Source organism: Ovis aries, chromosome 10 (genome assembly GCF_016772045.2).
Source record: "Ovis aries strain OAR_USU_Benz2616 breed Rambouillet chromosome 10, ARS-UI_Ramb_v3.0, whole genome shotgun sequence".
In the NCBI taxonomy this organism is placed as follows: domain Eukaryota; kingdom Metazoa; phylum Chordata; class Mammalia; order Artiodactyla; family Bovidae; genus Ovis; species Ovis aries.
The window spans coordinates 46,696,364-46,715,347 of NC_056063.1; the positions used below are offsets into that span (position 1 = coordinate 46,696,364).

At 33.9% G+C, this 18,984-nt stretch overlaps 1 protein-coding gene across 2 annotated transcripts in view; it reads right to left on the reverse strand.

Moving 5' to 3' along the window:
• Positions 1–2,065: 2,065 nt before the first annotated feature.
• DACH1 (dachshund family transcription factor 1) overlaps positions 2,066–18,984 on the reverse strand; it is a 467,964-nt gene continuing 451,045 nt past the window's right edge. For both annotated transcript variants that reach the window (XM_027973690.2, XM_012184753.4), the window contains one exon: positions 2,066–4,779. In XM_027973690.2, the coding sequence (XP_027829491.2) occupies positions 4,742–4,779 (38 nt within the window). In that variant the 3' untranslated portion in view covers positions 2,066–4,741. The remainder of the gene's footprint in view (positions 4,780–18,984) is intronic.

Sequence of the window (18,984 nt, forward strand, 5' to 3'; positions counted from 1 at the left end):
GATGACATCACCAACTCAATGGATATGGGTTTGGGTGGACTCCAGGAGTTGGTGATGAACAGGGAGGCCTGGCATGCTGCGATTCATGGGGTCGCAAAGAATCGGACACGACTGAGCAACTAAACTGAACTGAAATGAGGAACCTAAAAATCCTGATGCTGCAGCCCCGACCCCCAGAAATTCCAATGTAACTGGACACAGTATTTTCTCAAATTCCCCAAACGCATGTATTGCAGTACCTAGCTAACTAACTGCCACATGCGTTGACTTGAGACGATCAGAACTCAGAGAATCTAGCTTAGGACAGTAAGAAAATGACTGGTTTGCCTCGATGGGTGGGATCTTACGCTCCTGAATAATAGAGGACTCAAGAGGAACATGTATGCCTGCAATGAGAGGAGAAAGAAGCAGAGTCACTGAGAGGAGCAGACGGAATGGGAGGGTGGTTCAAGGGGGATATTTATGGCTGATTCATGTTGATGTATGGCAGAAACCAACACAATACTGCAAAGCAATTATCCTTTAATTAAAAATAAATTAATTAAAAGAAACACAAAGTTTGTGAGGACTGGCAAGAAGAGTGATATGATTGAAAGACATGAAAAGTAACAGAAAAAGAATAACTAGTATGGTGTTTTACATAGAGGGAAATATATTCTTGTCAATCTCTGCAGAATTGTCTGACCTGCAAACTATCTTGTATTAGTCACTAGAAAGTGAATGCACAAAATGGATATAGATTGTTACCACTTAGTAGGAAGGTATCTAAGTCAATACTCTCTTAACACTAGTTCTACATCCATGGCAGACTAGGAGACACTCATTGACTCTTCTCTTCTGAAAGTAAGACTTCCTATTCCAACAAAATTATAAGCTCCTCTGGGGCAAAGCCATGTTTTCATTCATTACAACACTTAGCACTGTGCTTTCTGCAGAATGAGGCTTTATTAATGAATCTGTTTAAAGGAATAAATGAGGATCAGTTCAGCTTTTATATACCAGTTGTACATATGAAAGATAAATGTTAGCACCAAGCCTACACATGAAAAAAAGTGATATATTTACAATGTCATTTGCAATATTTTAATTCTATTAACATCTCTACTCCCCATATTGTAAAAATGCAATCCATGTAACTTTTATTTATAATTTACTCTCTTCTAGTAATAAATAACTTTTGTTCATATTGTAAATTTCCTAATGCCAATGAAAACACATGGGGAGAAACCTTAAATCATCACCAAATTCTGCTAACATCCAGAGGCCATATGATATTCTAATACAAGTCTTACCAACATAAACCTGTGAGGACAGAAGAGAAAAATGTGTTTGTAGTGGTCACATAAACATTTGAGGTTTTTATTAGGGATCTATCACTATTTGTTAATTCATTGAAATAATTTCTTTAGACAGAAAAAAAAATCACTTTCCATTCTTTTGGGAATATTTGGAGTATTCACAGAGTATCTGTGATTTCCTTAAGTGTGGCATTTTGGATTGGCTAAAACGTTTATATTATTAAAGGCTATTGGAATTGCAAAGATTCTAAAAGCCTTTTTTTTTTTTCAATGATAGAGAGTAAAAACAAAACACTGAGTTAGAGTTACAAATCTACACTCCTATAGATACGGGAATAATATATTTTGTTCCATCAACATGTCTCCTTTACATTATTCAGCACAAAGCTTTGTGAAATAAGAATCATGGGAATATAAGAATATAAAGGAAAAAGGTACAAATAACAGCTTCATAAACTGAAAAATGTACATAAATAAATCATGTATATGTGGGCAGTTTGCTTAGCTGGCAAGAAACAAAATATGGAAAATCTGCTTGTTAAACAATAACTACAGAGTGTGCTTTTATGATGTTTTTCACTGCAGTAATTCATATTAGAGATAGAAGCAGTTGCATGTTAAATAAAATCATTGAGCATTGTTCCCTTCATATTGTAAAGAGCTGACTTATGTTGTTTTTAGATGCCTCCCATTAGAAAGTAAATATTCCTTCAATGCTATGCATTTCACAAAATTTAATAAAGATGAACTATAAATAAAGTCACTGGGAGATTTCAGACAGTTTTATTAGGAGATTGTTGAAAAGAAAAAGAAAATTAAATACAATAACAGTAAACGTGGTTCTCACATTGAAACCAGGCTCAAAGAACTAGGCTACCATAGAAAAATTTCCAATTCTTGCATTATGATGTAAAAACAGATTTTTGTACAGATTTTGTACAACAAAATTCGTAATAACCTTTTATCATTTTTAGAAAACTTTAAATATATAGATAAAAATAGACAATTTTCATAGGTCCTACATGAAGATGAGTATGTTCTGTTTCAAGGGCTTGCATAGAGCGCAAATGTGGTTATAATATAGAACAACTAGACATTAATAATTTTAGGATTACAAAAACATGGAAACCATAAAATGGGCACAATTTTACTTGTTTAAACCAAAAAACGAATTTTAAACCAACCTGTATAACTAATAAAGGGTAAAAAACTTAAGTTACAGACTTAAAATAACATTTCTTGACTTGTAATATTTACAACATGTTAGTAAGATTCTCTCTTAGCATATAGCTGATAGCTTTTTTTTTTATTCCTTTCTAAAATTTCCTTTTATAGTGAACCAAACACTAAAGCATTCTCAAAGGTCTGGAAAATATGTATTTTAAAACTATTTAACCTACTTAACAGGTGACTCTATGCAAGAAGCAGAGCAATGGCTGATTACTACTTATGGAAGTTGTGGGCTTTTAAAAAAAAGCTTTCAAAAATGTATGATTCAAAAGGTTGCCACAAGTCCCTCTGATTTTAAGTTTTATAATCCTTTAAAGACTGCATACAGGGAAAAGCAAGAGATACATACAACAAGGAATAAAATCTCTTGTGTTCAAATAACAAAAGATGTTTATGGAAGAATTATGCTTAGAAAACCAAGTTTCTATAAAGCACTTACTAACAGTGTTCAGTGTTTTAAATAAAAATATTGCTCCCTTTAAGCAAGCTAAAAATAGGAACTGCATATATAACCTTTTTATTGTATTAAAAATGGCCTTAGCTGGTTAATAGCGAGCTACACAAAAGAAATACGTTTCAGTATTGCAAGGAAGACCTAAAAACTATAGAAGCGTAGTGCCAGTGTATCTATAATGTTAATTTCTTAACCAAATCATTAATAGCCAATGAGAACTATCTTTAAACATTTTTAAGGTAGTTTCCTTGGCCATTTAAGATTTTGCTATTTATGGTAATAAATAATGTTAAGATCATAAAATTTAAGATGACAGCAAAATCATAAAATGTCCAGCAACTGTACTGACTCATGATTTCAGTCTTTAAAGGTGTAACTCCACGTATGTAAAAACAAAGAGAAGGTAACTTCAGCCTGTAGTAAGCACTGTTTGCAGCTTGACTTCCAGTTATCTGCACAAAAGTGAAAACACATATGGTAACTCTCAAGAAGACAGTGAAAATAACACATAGGCACCCTTCCCTCTGACCAGGGTGGGAAGCACAACACATTTGAACTTTATCACTCAGCGCTACATGGTATTGGACTGATACATCAAAGATCAAGAGTTTGTTAGGTTTTGTCTTTCAGCAACATTAACATAATATGACATTAACATATAAAAATATTTCTGGTGTTTTGATTTACTATTCAGCCACAATCCATTCTCAATAGTGCAGTTTGGGGCACTAACTAGGGTTCAATATACAAATAAAAGTGGCTGACACAGAGTTCTGTTGTCACCAGATGCATAAGATCTCATTCATTAATACTGTGACTCCAGACAAATATTTACATGCCTGCATGCGTTAAAACCAGAAAGGTGTCTTTCTGACCAACAGGGTGACAAAACATATTTTCTAAAATTTTCATTTTCCTAAACTCTAGTATACTACTGCATACATAATACCTTCCTTGTATGTTTTATGTTTATATACTGTACATGTGACCAACAGTTTGAAGAAGAAGCATCCTGATCATTTTAAGTTCTATATACCACTACCAGTTTGGAATGAAAACATGTTACATTTATATATTTTTTAAGGTAAAAAGACCTTCAGTGAAACCATTTGGCTTATATCCAATGCTTCTTTTCAGATATGCAAAATGTTATTTCACAGGGTTGTTGTCAATATCCATTTGTTGGTCTTTTGGAAAGTACATGAGACAAAAATCTTCAGGAGAAAAACCACAGTTAGAGAGTTTAAAATAGAATGTAACAATATTATTCTGTGATTTACTGACTTTTTAGGAATCCTCTATGTCCTCTACAAGTTCATTTCCAAGTGTTCTTGCTGGTTTCTGGAGGACATAATTCTGTAAGTCTAGGTGACCAGTGCTACAAGAATCTTGATGTGCTCAGATACAGAATTTTCAGAAGAGGAAAATGGTTCATTCCATTAAAAAACAAAAGGTAGGTCTTATTCAGACCTGCTTTTAAACTGTATACAAGTGTCCAGCAGCAAAGTTGCAGTTATTAACTGTATGAAGTTTGATACTTGTACATTTACAAACATTCTCAGGTCCCTGGTATGAACCACAGATGAAAATCAATAAAGGAAAACCTTTTTTTGTAGAATACTTAAACTTTAAAGAACATTAATACACAAAATTGAGGAAGTTCCCTTAAAAGGACTTTATTTTTTTCCAAACTTTCCAATGATGAACGTCTGACTGCAGAGTTCTTTACTATAACATGGGTTTCTTCAACAGGAAAGATTCAGTACATGACAGTAGTTTTCAAATACAGTCTTCCATCTAAAAATGAACAACAAAAAATAATTATATGACATCTTGGAGACAAATGTGAAAATAAAAACTATACAACCCAATATAAAATTTGTGGGTTTTATTCTATCTTCACTTATTTAAGAAGCAACATTTTTCACATATTCTCAAAGTCAATTTCATAATTACATTGAGTTTATATGTTTGAAAAGAATACAGCATTTCATAAATTCTCATAAATATATATTTGCTATTTTGATATCAGTACAGAGCACTCAGAAAATATGTAAGAGTATGTGTGTGTGTGTTACTGATATGCAAAGCTAGTTGATTTCTGTTGAATGACAATTACTTCCTCCAAGCTTGCAGAACCAATTTTTTTCTGAATGCACTCAGATATATCTCCATTATGAAAGACTGAGAGGTGTTGTTAAATATACTATGTAATGCAACTCGTGTGCACACTTGTTGCTATTTATATGAAAGTCATCCAGGTTATTTCATCAATATCAATGAACTATAATCTTTCCACCTTGAAGTGAGATTAATAGAATAATTAAATATTAAGATGCAAATATATTACTCAACTTTTACCAGTTGAGAAATACAGCAATGTGAAAAAGAAATAAATCTTCAATAAATCTACTAGAATGAAGCAAAAATAAGAAATTAATATCCAGAGGAAAAACAAAGCAAAACATAAATCTATTACCCTCTCAACTGTCCACTTTATGGTGTGGTTTAAACTTTCAAAATATTTGTATAAAATGTTTAAATTTCACATAATTTAATATCTATAGTAGAAGGTATATAGAAAAGTAAAGTTTTCAAACATTTGAAAAACGCTTATTGCAGTGCAAGTGTTTGTGAAATGTCTGGTAACTTTAAGAATTCATACATAAGGAACTAGAAATAAACTACAGTGATTAAGGAAACACAGTCTAAATATTTGTAGATCTCACCTTCAACATTAAGTTAATTGAGTGCTTATACATAATCTGTGGTAATTAGTAACTTAAAACCAATGTTAAACCATTTTTCTACTTCACAGAAATACTGATGTACCTAAAATTGTATATTCCTCCCACATGTTTTAGCTTTGCCTCCAGGATATTATGAACTCTGGCTTATTGGTATAATCTGAGCACCCAGTGAATGTTCAATAAGTATGGGTTTGAATGAACAAATGAATGAACAAATCAGATATAATTTTCCTGGGGTTTATATATACAAAGTAGATAAATAAGCCCAAATAAACCTAATAAACTAATATTATAAAAAATTTAAAAATAAAGCTTCAGTTTTTCACATTCTTAGTATCATGTGTCTAAAAATCAGAACTCCTAACAGATATTTTTGAGAATGAGTTTTACCAAGTAAAGCAACTAAATGGTTTCAAAATCTATAATAGAAATTATAGGAATAACCAAAGAATACTGGCGTTTTTAACCAAAATTTTCTAATTCTTTTTTTTAAATTTTTTTAAATTCTTAGTCTTTATTTAATTTAACCCAACTTTTGTTTCCTTCCAATTTATCTCAATATTTCTATCATTTATGTATTCACTTATGTTGAAGATATCATTCTCATTCTTTTTTTTTTTTAATAGACAATGTTTCCTAAGATTAGACAGGGGAGGAGAAACATTTGTCTTCAAAATTCAAATTTCATTCAGTGAAGTCATTCAAAATACTTGTGGAAAAGAAACGATTTGTTCAAAATTAACATCTCAAGATTATGAATTCTTAAAAGTCTTTTTCCATTAAAGAAAAAAATTTAAGCCTTAAAGATTATTGATACCTATAGCACATTAGGAGAAGGAATGCAGTAGCCAAGAATGGTTATACGAAAGTCATTCATTAATCATCAATCACTGTAGTTTTGCACATTGTTATAAGAAGAAGGAAACGGCAACCCACTCCAATATTCTTGCCTGGAGAATCTCTGGACAGGGGAGCCTGGTGAGCCACTATCCATGGGATCGCAAAGAGTCGGACATGACTTGCCACACAGCACACACGTTGTTTTAAAAGATCCACTAGCCAGATTCTTCATCCAGGTTCTATATAATGGGCATTGACTTTCTTCTCTAATCTTATCTGTCACCCCTCTCCCTCATGCAGTAACCCTGTCGCACACCAAGCTCTGCAATGCTGAGGTCTGTTATTCCTTCTAGAAGCTTCAAAATAAATACCTCCTCCTTCCTGCTTGCATTGCTGTCTTATTAAACATCTCTTAATAGAGCTCACCATAAGAACTTCATAGCACTTTGTCTCACTTTGATGTTACATATGAGAAGTTTCTTACATGGCGAGACCCACAAAAGCAGCAGCCATAATTCTTTTCCCATCAGTATCAGAAGGAGAATACTTCAGCATGATGCTTTCTTTAAAGATTTTAATGCAGTCTCAAATGTTAAACTTTTGCAGAAATTAATTAATTAACATGCTTATGTGCTAAAAATAATTCCTTTAGCATTTAGAGATTTTAAAGTCTATCTGAAACTAAATTTTAAAACAAAAATATATACATTAAAATATAACACAATAATTTTGGAAGATTTTTATTGCAGCCATATACAAAATATGTTTATAAAAATTATAAACATATTTATATGCTCAGTATTTAGTCTACTATAACATTTACTTTTAATAAATATGTCTCAAATTTTTGACTCATGTTCATAACAGGAGGAAAGCATCAAGCATTAAAAATGCTGGCTGTAAAATAGATTCCAATTGTTATAGTTAAGGCATTTCCATGGTTCAATAATACTTAGATATCAGAGATTATCTGCCTTAGAATTAACTGGAAATAGAAATTTATCAGGCACAGACAGACTCTAGAAGAGTAACTCTCTCTCTTTTTGTCTACAAAGCCTAACTTTGAAGCAGGCTTACTTTATAATTTTGTCATATTTATTAAAACATTTTACTTAGCCACTAAGTCGTGTTCATGGACTCCTTGTGACTCCATGGACTGCAGACTGCTAGGCTCCTCTGTCCATGGGATTTCCCAGGCAAAAATACAGTAGTGTGTTGCCATTTCCTTCTCCAGGGGAATCTTCCCCACTCAGGGATCAAATTCACATCTCCTGCATTGCAGGAATATTGTTTCCCACTGAGCCACAAGGGAAGCCCTTATTGAAACATATTTATGGATAAATCAGAATCTGTAAGGAAAAAAAAGTTTTAAGTAATTTTATGTTGTTCCTGAGAAATTATATTGACCTGCTAATCTACAGCAAATAATCACATATGGATGTACCCAGAGAGCTAACATCAGGCTTCTGAGTTATGGGACCCCACTCCAGCACTCTTGCCTGGAAAATCCCATGGACAGAGCACTCTTGCCTGGAAAATCCCATGGACAGAGGAGCCTGGTGGGCCGCAGTCCATGGGGTCGCTGAGAGTTGGACACTACTGAGCGACTTCACTTTCACTTTTTCACTTTCATGCATTGGAGAAGGAAATGGCAACCCACGCCAGTGTTCTTGCCTGGAGAATCCCGGGGATGGCGGAGCCTCATGGCCTGCCATCTATGGGGTCGCACAGAGTAACTGGAGCGACTTAGTAGTAGTAGTACTAGGTCTACCTCAGGCCTCCAATAACAAACCACCTGAGAGCAAGCCTAATGGCAAGGGTGCTAGATAAAATACATGGGCCCATAATTCAAACTGTGCCATGGTTTTATGTTATGTAATAAGTATTCCAATATTCTATCCTTGCCTGACTCTTCAAATAGTAGGCAAAGTGATGGAGCCCTAAAAATCAAGCTACAGGATGGAGATTATTGGAACTTCTGAGTATTTTCATGGCTAAGACTTCATTATTCAGAGTTGTATTATTGGCATTTAGAAGCTCAGAGGCTTTATTTATGTTTTGTTTTCACGGCTGTCTTTTGTAAATTGCACTTCATTTCTGAGTAGATAATCTCACATCTACTCATCATTTCCTATATCATCTTTATTTCTGTATTTGCTGGCCACCAAGAAATATTTTTCCTGATGCTGAGCATGGTTTATGAAATAATCATTCCCTGATATTTCAACTGGGTAAGAATTTTTTAAAGATCAAATCAACTAGAAATAGGAGCTTCCCAGGTGGTGCTAGTGGTAAAGAACTTGTTTGCCAATGCAGGAGACTTAAGAGATGAAGGTTCAATCCCTCGGTCTGGAAGATCCCCTGGAAAAGAGCATGGCAACCCACTCCTGCCAGAGAATCCCATGGACAGAAGAGCCTGGCAGGCTACAGTCCATAGATTTGCACAGTCAGACACAACTGAAGCGACTTAGCATGCAAATTGAAAATAAAGGTAATAATAATTATGAACAGCATAGATAATATTTTCTGAGAGTCTATTGTGTTCAGGGCACTTTACAGATTTCAAATCTAAACTTTTCAACGACTCAACAAAAAAATGTATTCTTAGTGCCTTTTACAAATAGGCTATTAAAGCCTAAAAAAATTAAGTTATCCTGCATATTTTCAAAGAACTAGCAAATAGATATGCAATGAATTGATATTTACTTGAATCCACATCTATTCCATTATGTCACTTCCTCTAAAAAGCAGTTGGAAGATTACTGGAGGAAATACACTGACTCTGATGCAGAGGAAGGGACTGAACCTTAGACATCTTGATACCATCAGTCTCCCTGTTTTGTAAATCTTTTCTCACCATGTTCTCAGAAAACAGAGGCTTCCTTTTAGTATGCAAAACCTCAAATGAACAACTTGAAATCAGAACTAGAATTCTTATAGTTTGGTTTCAGAGCAAATATCTTCCTTTGACACAATGATTATTTGCTTTTGTAAGGGAGGCTGATATGACAGAAAAATCATCAAGCGGCACTTTGTGCATGGGAGTACTTAATTAAAAAGTCTCTTCTAATTAAAAGCATGTGGGAGTAGGGATTGAGTGAAACTATTTAAATTACAAATTCCTTTAATAGTTCCAAAGTTCATTGTGATTTGATGCTTACAGCTCTAATTTGGTGAATAAGTAAGTATCTAGATCACTGAATAGTTTATTGTAGGTATGAATTTTTGCATGCTGCTTACTGTTATTATGCAGATTTAGATCTACAGATGAGTTAAAGAAAATATTTTAAAATACTTATAAAAATTGATCTCATGTTTTAATATAGTTCTGTTTTGTGTTTGTGAATTATATTTACTTTTTAAATTTCATTTTTATTTTATATTAGAGTATTGTTGATTGACAGTGTTGTGATAGTATCGGGGTACAGAAAAGTGATTCAGTTATACATATACACTGATTTAATATTTTGTACCTATTTTTATATGTAGTTATTTATAGCATCTAATACATATAAACAGATATAGAATTTAGCTCATATTCCATATATGAAACTAAAGTATTAAATAGCTTGATCATTTATTTTAAAAAGTTAATGAAGTTTGTTCAACAACAATCACAATATATGATGCAAATAGAATTTAGCTCATATTCCATATATGAAACTAAAATATTAAATAGCTTGATCATTTATTTTAAAAAGTTAATGAAGTTTGTTCAACAACAATCACAATATATGATGCAATTTTATTACAAATTGGAACAATTTCAAATTGCTTAGGTGGATTACACCAGAAATCCAATGCTTTCATCGAAACATTAAAAAGAGACTGTGTCACTGAAGAGTATTACTCAGTATGCAGATAGGTATATATTCCAGTTTTGAATAGAACTCCCTTGAAAACATACATAAGGATCTCTTGTTTTTTGGTTTTTGCACAAAGAGATTAATAAATTACATTTCTGTTAGGAAGTAGCTTTATTAAAAATAGCATCTATTTGGTCAAAACTTATATCCAGACACCTGTAATTGAGTGAATTTTGCTGCTTTCACAAAAAAAGTTGTATGTGCCCATATCTTACTATTCCAGAGCTGAGTAAAATATGAATATAACAGATGGCAAACATATAAGATCATTTATCTAGAACATTTAATATTTACCTAAAGAATATTAGGCTAATATGAAATGTAGTAGCCTTAAATTTTCTCAACATAATGTCTTAATCATATAAAGTAAGGGAAACCAAAAGAAGAGATGAAAAAAAAGTTAATGATTCATGTGATATTTGATAAGACAACGAAAGGAAGTCAAAATAAAAGCAAGAAAACAGAAACAGATGGGAAGGATCTTTGTCAAGTCATAACCCCTCTTCTAAAACCCCTAAAGGAAGAAGCTAATTAAAGAAAATATTGTTTCTTGCTTTTTTAATATAATTTTATATTTAGAGTAAGAACATTCTGCTAATGCTGAGGCAAAGAAGCAGAGACAGAAAGTCTACATTTAACATGAAAAATATTTTAAGAGAGATTGATGTTCAGCACAAGCTCTTTTATAAGAGGATACTGAGTAAATATCATTTCTTCTCATGAAATGCAGATAATAACTGTGTAAGTGATTTCCTGAAGTTATGGTCAAGGTTGTGTTCAAAAATGATGAAAAGACAAAAACTGAAGAAGTTGCAACAGATTTTGAATTTTAGATCTTTCAGGGTGATAGTTGCATAACCTGCGGCCCACAAAGTGGAGTAAAAATGAGAAAGGACTGAACATCAGATCCCTTTTGAATGCTTACTCTGTACACATCTGGTGCCATTCTAGAGAGTGGGCACAGATTTTGTGTAAGAAGGCACACCAAGCAGAGTATCTTACACAGAAGCCAAATATACTAGTACAGGCAGTAGGTAATGGATTACCTAATGGACCAAAATGGCCCAGCTCATTTGAAATCAGAGTAGATAATATCGTGTTTATTACAAAGTTAGTGTGAAGTAAAGCTCTTGATTGTGGCTAATATTGTAAACAATTTTGTAAACACGAACTGCTTTTTATAAATTTTTCAGTTTTCTTCAAAGAAGAAAGTGGATGAGAACATCTTCTAGTTTAAAACATGCTCTGAGAACAGAAGATTATTATCTAAAGTTACTATACATAAGGTAAAAAGGTAGCTACATTTTTAAACAGAAACAATAAAAATAAATCCCTTTCTACACATGAAAAAACTTATTAGACTCTAGGTAAACCTTCCCAGGTGGCACTAGTGGTAAAGAACCCACCTGCCTATTCAGGAGACATGAGATACAGGTCTCATCACTGGGTCAGGAAGATCCCCTGGAGGAGGGGGTCTTCCTGAATCCACTCCAGTATTCTTGCTTGGACAATCTCATGGACAGAGGATCCTAGGTGGGCTACGGTCCATAAGGTCACAAAGGGTCGAACACAACTAAAGTGACTTAGCACAAAGGCACACAAGCACAATTACACTGTATTTATGTATGAGAAAAATCCTTATTTTTAATAAGTACTCCCTAGAATACACATTAAAAATAAGGATTTTTCTCTTATACATAAATACAGTGTATTTACCAGCCCAATAACCTATTTTATTGACACAATACTTTCTTGGAGAAGGCAATGGCACCCCACTCCAGTACTGTTGCCTGGAAAATCCCATGGATGGAGGAGCCTGGTAGGCTGCAGTCCATGGGGTAGCCAAGAGTCGGACACAACTGAGTGACTTCACTTTCACTTTTCACTTTCATGCGTTGGAGAAGGAAATGGCAACCCACTCTGGTGTTCTTGCCTGGAGAATCCCAGGGATGGGAGAGCCTGGTGGGCTGCTATCTATGGGGTTGCACAGAGTTGGACACGACTGAAGTGACTTAGCAGCAGCAGCAGGATGTGTATGGGTAAATACAACAGGTAAAGTACCATGATTTATACATCTTACTTTCAAATGCTTCAGAAAATATTATGCAGATAGAGAAAATTATAAAGTATATAGAAGAAAAACATTAACAATAGGTGAAGATTTGCAAAGTGCATATGAGAGTTGCAAAAATTTTTAGCTTTTCTATAAGTACTTTTTTTTTAATATATATTAAAACTAAATAGGTTTCCTAAGAGGAAATAAATAAAATATAAAATAGGTTGCCTAAGTGAAATGAATTTTAATAGTCACCAATATTAGATATTTATTTATAACTAGCTGAAGATTTATCCTCTCCACTAGCCATGTACACAGTTGTTACACTGATTCTATGAGCTGTATTCTCACAGTAAATACGCTTTCTGCTTAATAGCAAGGTTTTAAGAAGTTCTATTCAAATATCAGATAGTAAGGTGATGCTGGGTGATTTTCTTAATAGAGTTTTCCAGAAAAACCAGGTTCAGATTCATGAAACTTATTGGACTGAGGGTGAGAATATAAGCTGGATTCTTGTCTATTGGTCCATTATGTTTGAAAGGTAAATTTACAATTGCAAAGTTTAGGAAGTCTACTTAATTGTCTTACCCCTTAGTTGGTGAGGGCTGAGTAGGCTAACGTGCACTTGGTATAAAGAAATACCTATTCTGTTTAACTATTTGAAACACAGCTTATCTTTTAAAAGTTTATCAAAAACAAAAGCAAAGCATAACACAGACCTCCTTAAACTTGTAGTTTCTGTAAATAAAGGAAAATTGCTGCTAGGTCTTCTTTGGTAAGTATTTGTGCATGTGTGTGCTAATTAAGCATTCATTAGTAACAAGTGAGAATCCATCAGAGTGGTTAATGTACCAGCAAGTGAAAATGGGATGTTTTGCACTTAGGTTACCTTGTCCTGATTGTAAGGTGAGACCTCCCAACTTCAGCAAAGTGAAGCACAGTGAAGTATCTTATAACTTTCTCCATCCTTTTATTCATTTCTGGGAGAAAGAAAACTAAGACACAGGGATGGAAGGAAATAATCTGAGGGAATAGCTGAATCTTAGTGATGATGGACTATGCTTAATAAAAATAGAAACATTAAAAAAGTGATGCCTTATTTGATAAAAATAAGATACTGCTAAAAAGGGGAGCAAGGATCTTTCAAATCAAGCATTTGATCCTTTAAAACTGCAAGAGACAGGGAAAGTTGGCAGTGAATAAATTGAGTTTTCAGAATAAATACATTTGTTTTCTCTAGTGAACAACCAAAAGTGGCAATTAGAAGAACAGTTCTTGTCAGAGTTTAGTTATTTTATTTTAAGCTTGGCCGGGGAAAAATCATCCTTCTTTTAAAAGTTTAGCATTTTTATGCTTCTTTTTTATAGCATGACTAATTCAGTAATTTTAATAAAATTATATTTGTTTAGGGAAGTAATTGTGAATGAACAAAGTTCTAAATATCTAGAGCTTGATTTAACATTTAAACAATGCTAAACCAAAATGCTGTTCTAGTGTTAAACTTGACAAATGTCAAACTTCAGTGAAAGGTTGCAAATGTTTTCAATAAGTATGGTAATTGTTTTAACTGAAGAAATGGCACTTTCATAGGGAATAACTTTTTTCTACATCTCATCCAATAGAATCATCAAGTATTTGGATAGTACATGGGTGAGAACATGAACATGTTGTACAATAACTATTAAATAAGATAGTTCTCTGTGCACTAATTCTAAAATTAACATAAGGGATCAATTTAGAGATATGTAGTGTTATCGTATAGAGAAAGATTAGCAAACAGGCAAGAAAGTGTGCTGATAGAATTGTCATATCTAAAGAAAGAATATGAGAATCAGTTGAGTGTTTGTCAAACAGAGTTGTTCAGCCAAGTCTTAATAAATGTCCATTAAAACATGAACCAAGGATAAGATTACCACCAAAGACTGATGTGGACATCTGGTCTACCTTTACATACATTCCTGAATACATGAAATATTTTAATTATATAATACTCAGTGGGCTGATCCCATTCTTACCAGGTACCTTGACAATTTTATTTACTATATAATCCTTATGGTAGGAATCCTCTAAAATGGCTACCACTGCTCCTTGCCTCCTGGCAGTCACATCCTTGTGAGATATTTCTCACCTTTAAGTGTGGACTTTATCTAAAGACTTACTTCTAATGAAGAGAATACGGCAAATGTGATGGAAAGTCAATTCCAAGATGAGGCTGTAAAAACTGTGACTTCCATCTTGCTGGAAGATACTTTTTCTCTGGATCTTTTCACTTGCTTGATAAGATGAAGTAGGTTGACATGTACTGAGTTGCCTCATGGGAGGTCCATCTGACAAGGACCTGATCATGGCCTCTGGCCAATAGCCAACAAGGACCTGACACCCTTCGTAAAACAATCTTGATAACATGAGGTGTGCCAAGAGCTATATGACTGAGTTTGGAAGTGGAGCTTGCTTCAGTTAACTCTAGAAATGACTGAAGCCCTTTCCAAAAGTTTTGGCAACCTGGGAGACACCTGAAAGCATAGGACCCAACTAAGCTCCTTCTTGATTTCTCATGTATAGAAAAGGTGAGATAATACGTGATGTAAGCCATGAAGTTTTGAAGTAATTTGTTGTGTTACAACATATAATAAACACTCCAATACTTTGGCCATGTGATGTGCAATGAGTAAACTCACTGGAAAAGACCATGATTATGGAAAAGATGGCATAAGTGATGGCATCTGGTCACATCACTTCATGGCAAATAGATGGGGAAATAATGGAAAAAGTGAGACTTTATTGTATTGGGCTTAAAAATTACTGCAGATGGTGAAAGCAGCCATGAAATTAAAAGACACTTGCTCCTTGGAAGAAAAGCTATGACAAACCAAAAAGCAGAGACGTTACTTTGCCAACATAAGTCCATCTAGTCAAAGCTATGGCTTTTCCAGTAGCCACGTATGAATGTGAGAGTTGGACGATAAAGAAAGCTGAGCGCCTAAGAACTGATGTTTTTGAACTGCGGTGTTGGAGAAGACTCTTGAGAGTCCCCTGGACTGCAAGGAGATAAAACCAGTCAATCCTAAAGGAAATCAGAATATTCATTGGAAGGACTGATGCTGAAGCTGAAAAACCAATACTTGGGCCACCTGATGTGAAGAACTGACTCACTGGAAAAGACCCTGATGCTGGGAAAGATTGAAGGCAGGAGGAGACCAGGACGACAGAGGATGAGGTGGTTGGATGGCATCACTGACTCGGTGGACATGAGTTTGAGTAAGCTCCGGGAGTTGGTGATGGACAAGGAAGCCTGGCATGCTGCAGTCCATGGAGTCGAAATGAGTTGGACCTGACTGAGCAACTGAACTGAATGAGAAAGATTGAAGGCAAAAGGAGAAGGGGTGGCAGAGGATGACATGATTAGACAGTGTCACTTTCTCAATGGACATGAATTTGAGCAAATTCTGGTAGATTATGGAGGACAGGTGAGCCCAGTGTGCTGCAGTCCATGGGGTTTCAAAGAGTTAGACACAATTTAGCAAATGAACAACTTCTTTTATAATCAAGGTGTGCTGGTCATTGTCACAGGTAAATATGTCAGTTCTTATGACTTACAATTCTTTAGTATATCTTAGTTTGGTTTCTTTTAGAAAGGATTGATAACCCAACTCTGGGTCGTGTGGAACTCACCAAGCCAAATGCTGCCTTGTGAGTGCTCCTGCAAGCATCCCTGCATTTCACAGAAATAGCAAAACCCAATTGTATATTTCCCAGTATGATATTTCTTGTCTTATTATATCAAAATGATTTTTTTTAAAAAACCCTCTCTAGCCTGCTACTAATTACATAAGCTATTCTAAATCACAGAATATTTATTTTCACAATTTTAAAAAGTTTGTTTTGGTATTTTAAATATATATGTAAATGTATATCTGTGGAAATGGAAATTACTTATACTACCTTAGAGTAATTTGATTCTATTGGGAATAAAACAGATTTTCTCAAAGATTGATGATCTTATTTCATGATATATTGTGACCTTCTCAGAAATAAAGACAATAAAGTGCAATGGTCTAATTCTTACATTAAACTTGTTTCAGAATAATGATTGTATCAAATCACTTGATACAATGTGACAGAAGTAACTATCCTATGAAATTTCATAGCTCCATACTGCTGGGATTGTTACCATGTAATGAGCTATTTAAAAAGACAAGAAAAAGAAGAAAAAACAATCTAAATCTCTCTATTAAAACCATCTAGAAATCGGACAATTATTGTAATGTCTTTCAGAATCTGTGGTTCAGTAGTGATGATTGAACAAGTTCAACTTTTGTTATATCTAATATCTTGCAATATTTGAAGCAATATTATTATATTGGATGGTTTTCAATGAAACAAACATAATTCTTTGCAAATTGATCAGTAAAATATCAACAAAATAGCCACAAATAGTAAGAAATTAAGACACTAAATATTTTCTAAAATGGAAAGCAACAAGAAAAAGACAAAATGTGTTCTCACCAAAATATGCAGTGCTAATAGATAAGTTTGCATTTTATAAATTATCTGTCCCTGTAGACAAAGAGTTTCTGGAAACATCTGAGCACTCTAGACTTACAATTTGTGTTTATTATTTTTCAATATATACTAAATTCCATGAGATTGGCAATTTTTGAAAATGCAGTTTCAAAAGCATAAACACAGAAACTCTACAAATAAACATCTTAATATGTTATAATAAATGTGCATATAGTTAGAAAGAAAATAAATGCTGATATATGTATATTTCATGCCCATTGTGAAATTTTGCCCTGGGTCATTGTAGCATAGCCCACTATTTCCATTAAAATTAATAGCTTGTGGCTGTGGTTACTGTCACTGTTGCCTAATTTTCCCCTAACTAGCAACTGTAACATGAATAAATTAAGTTATAGCACCATGTACATCATTATATCCTGAATTAAGGTTAGATTTCAAGAAGAATTATGGATTTAAGGAACTCATCTAGAATTGCATCAAAACTCCTTATAGTAAAATATTTATTTCCCTAGCATAGGGCCTAAATCAGAGAAGGTAATGGCATTTTTACTCCAGTACTCTTGCCTGGAAAATCCTATGGACGAAGGAGCCTGGTAGGCTGCAGTCCATGGGGTCGCTAAGAGTCGGAAATGACTGAGCGACTTCACTTTCACTTTTCACTTTCATGCATTGGAGAGGGAAATGGCAACTCACTCCAATGTTCTTACCTGGAGAATCCCAGAGATGGGGGAGCCTGGCGGGAGGCCGTCTATGGGGTTGCACAGAGTCAGACATGACTGACGTGACAGCAGCAGCAGCAGGGCCTAAATGCTGCTCTTAATTTCAGGGCTATTTCCTAGTGACACTTGGACATCCCAATTGTTCAGCCTATTTTATGTTATTAACCCTAAATTACTTGTCTAGTATAAAAATATAAAGCTCTATGTCTTGGATAATAAAGCTTCCTTGTTTCTCATTTATTCTTTGGTATCATCATGGTGTCTGAATGAAGCATTCCCTATTTAACAGGCTTATTTAACAGGTTCTCTTTTTTAGGATTTCTCTACTCAGATGAGGATTCACTAAATGCTGGAACTCTAACCAGAGACTTGATGACTCTATTACCAAATGCCTTATGTATTGAAAAATCATAGTCCTCTTGAAGCTTAAAATAATACTAATATGTTATGATAATTTGGAATATCATTATATGAGCACTTCTTTACTTACTAAGTCTAAAAACAAATAAATGTAATTTTTACATTCCCCTCATCAAAATAAGAATGTATTATGCTGCTCAAATGATTGCAAAGAATGTCCATGCATTAGAGGGTAAAGCTAACAGTGAGGGTAAATGATTGCTGCTTTTTTTGTTTATGACTCTATTCAATGTACTCTGATTACTTGAAAGGACTAGTATCCAACATATCGCCATATGCAACAGTATCATGAAAAATACATGTCTCTTAATGCAAGAGCTGAATTGACATTTTGTCATAGGCAAATTCTGCAGAATCAACAAAGATGCAAAACAACTAAGGCAAAATATGAACTATCTAATATACAACTATGTATTTTTAGCATTCTTTATTCTAATTTTATGTGTATAACATAACACTATAAATATTTTGTTCCAGTTTTATTACACTCATTTTAATGGACAAACTTCAGTAGTGAGTAATCCATCCTTTCTAACTGCCATAAAAAAAGCTACATTATGTTTTCTCTGTTTAAAAATATATATATATTGGGTCATTCATTACAAATAAGGATGGTGCAATGTGAGAGGAATGTGTTAACTCATAACCATTTGAGTATACTTGGCTTCCCAATGTTGCATTTGTTACTTATGTTCTTCTGGTGTGGGGAGGGTGGCTTGATACTGTAGCCTTTTTTAGAAGAATGACAATATCAAAATCATGCAAAGAGATTCTATATTTCCTACATAAGACTTTAATGGTGCACAAAGCTATGTCTCTTATCTAGA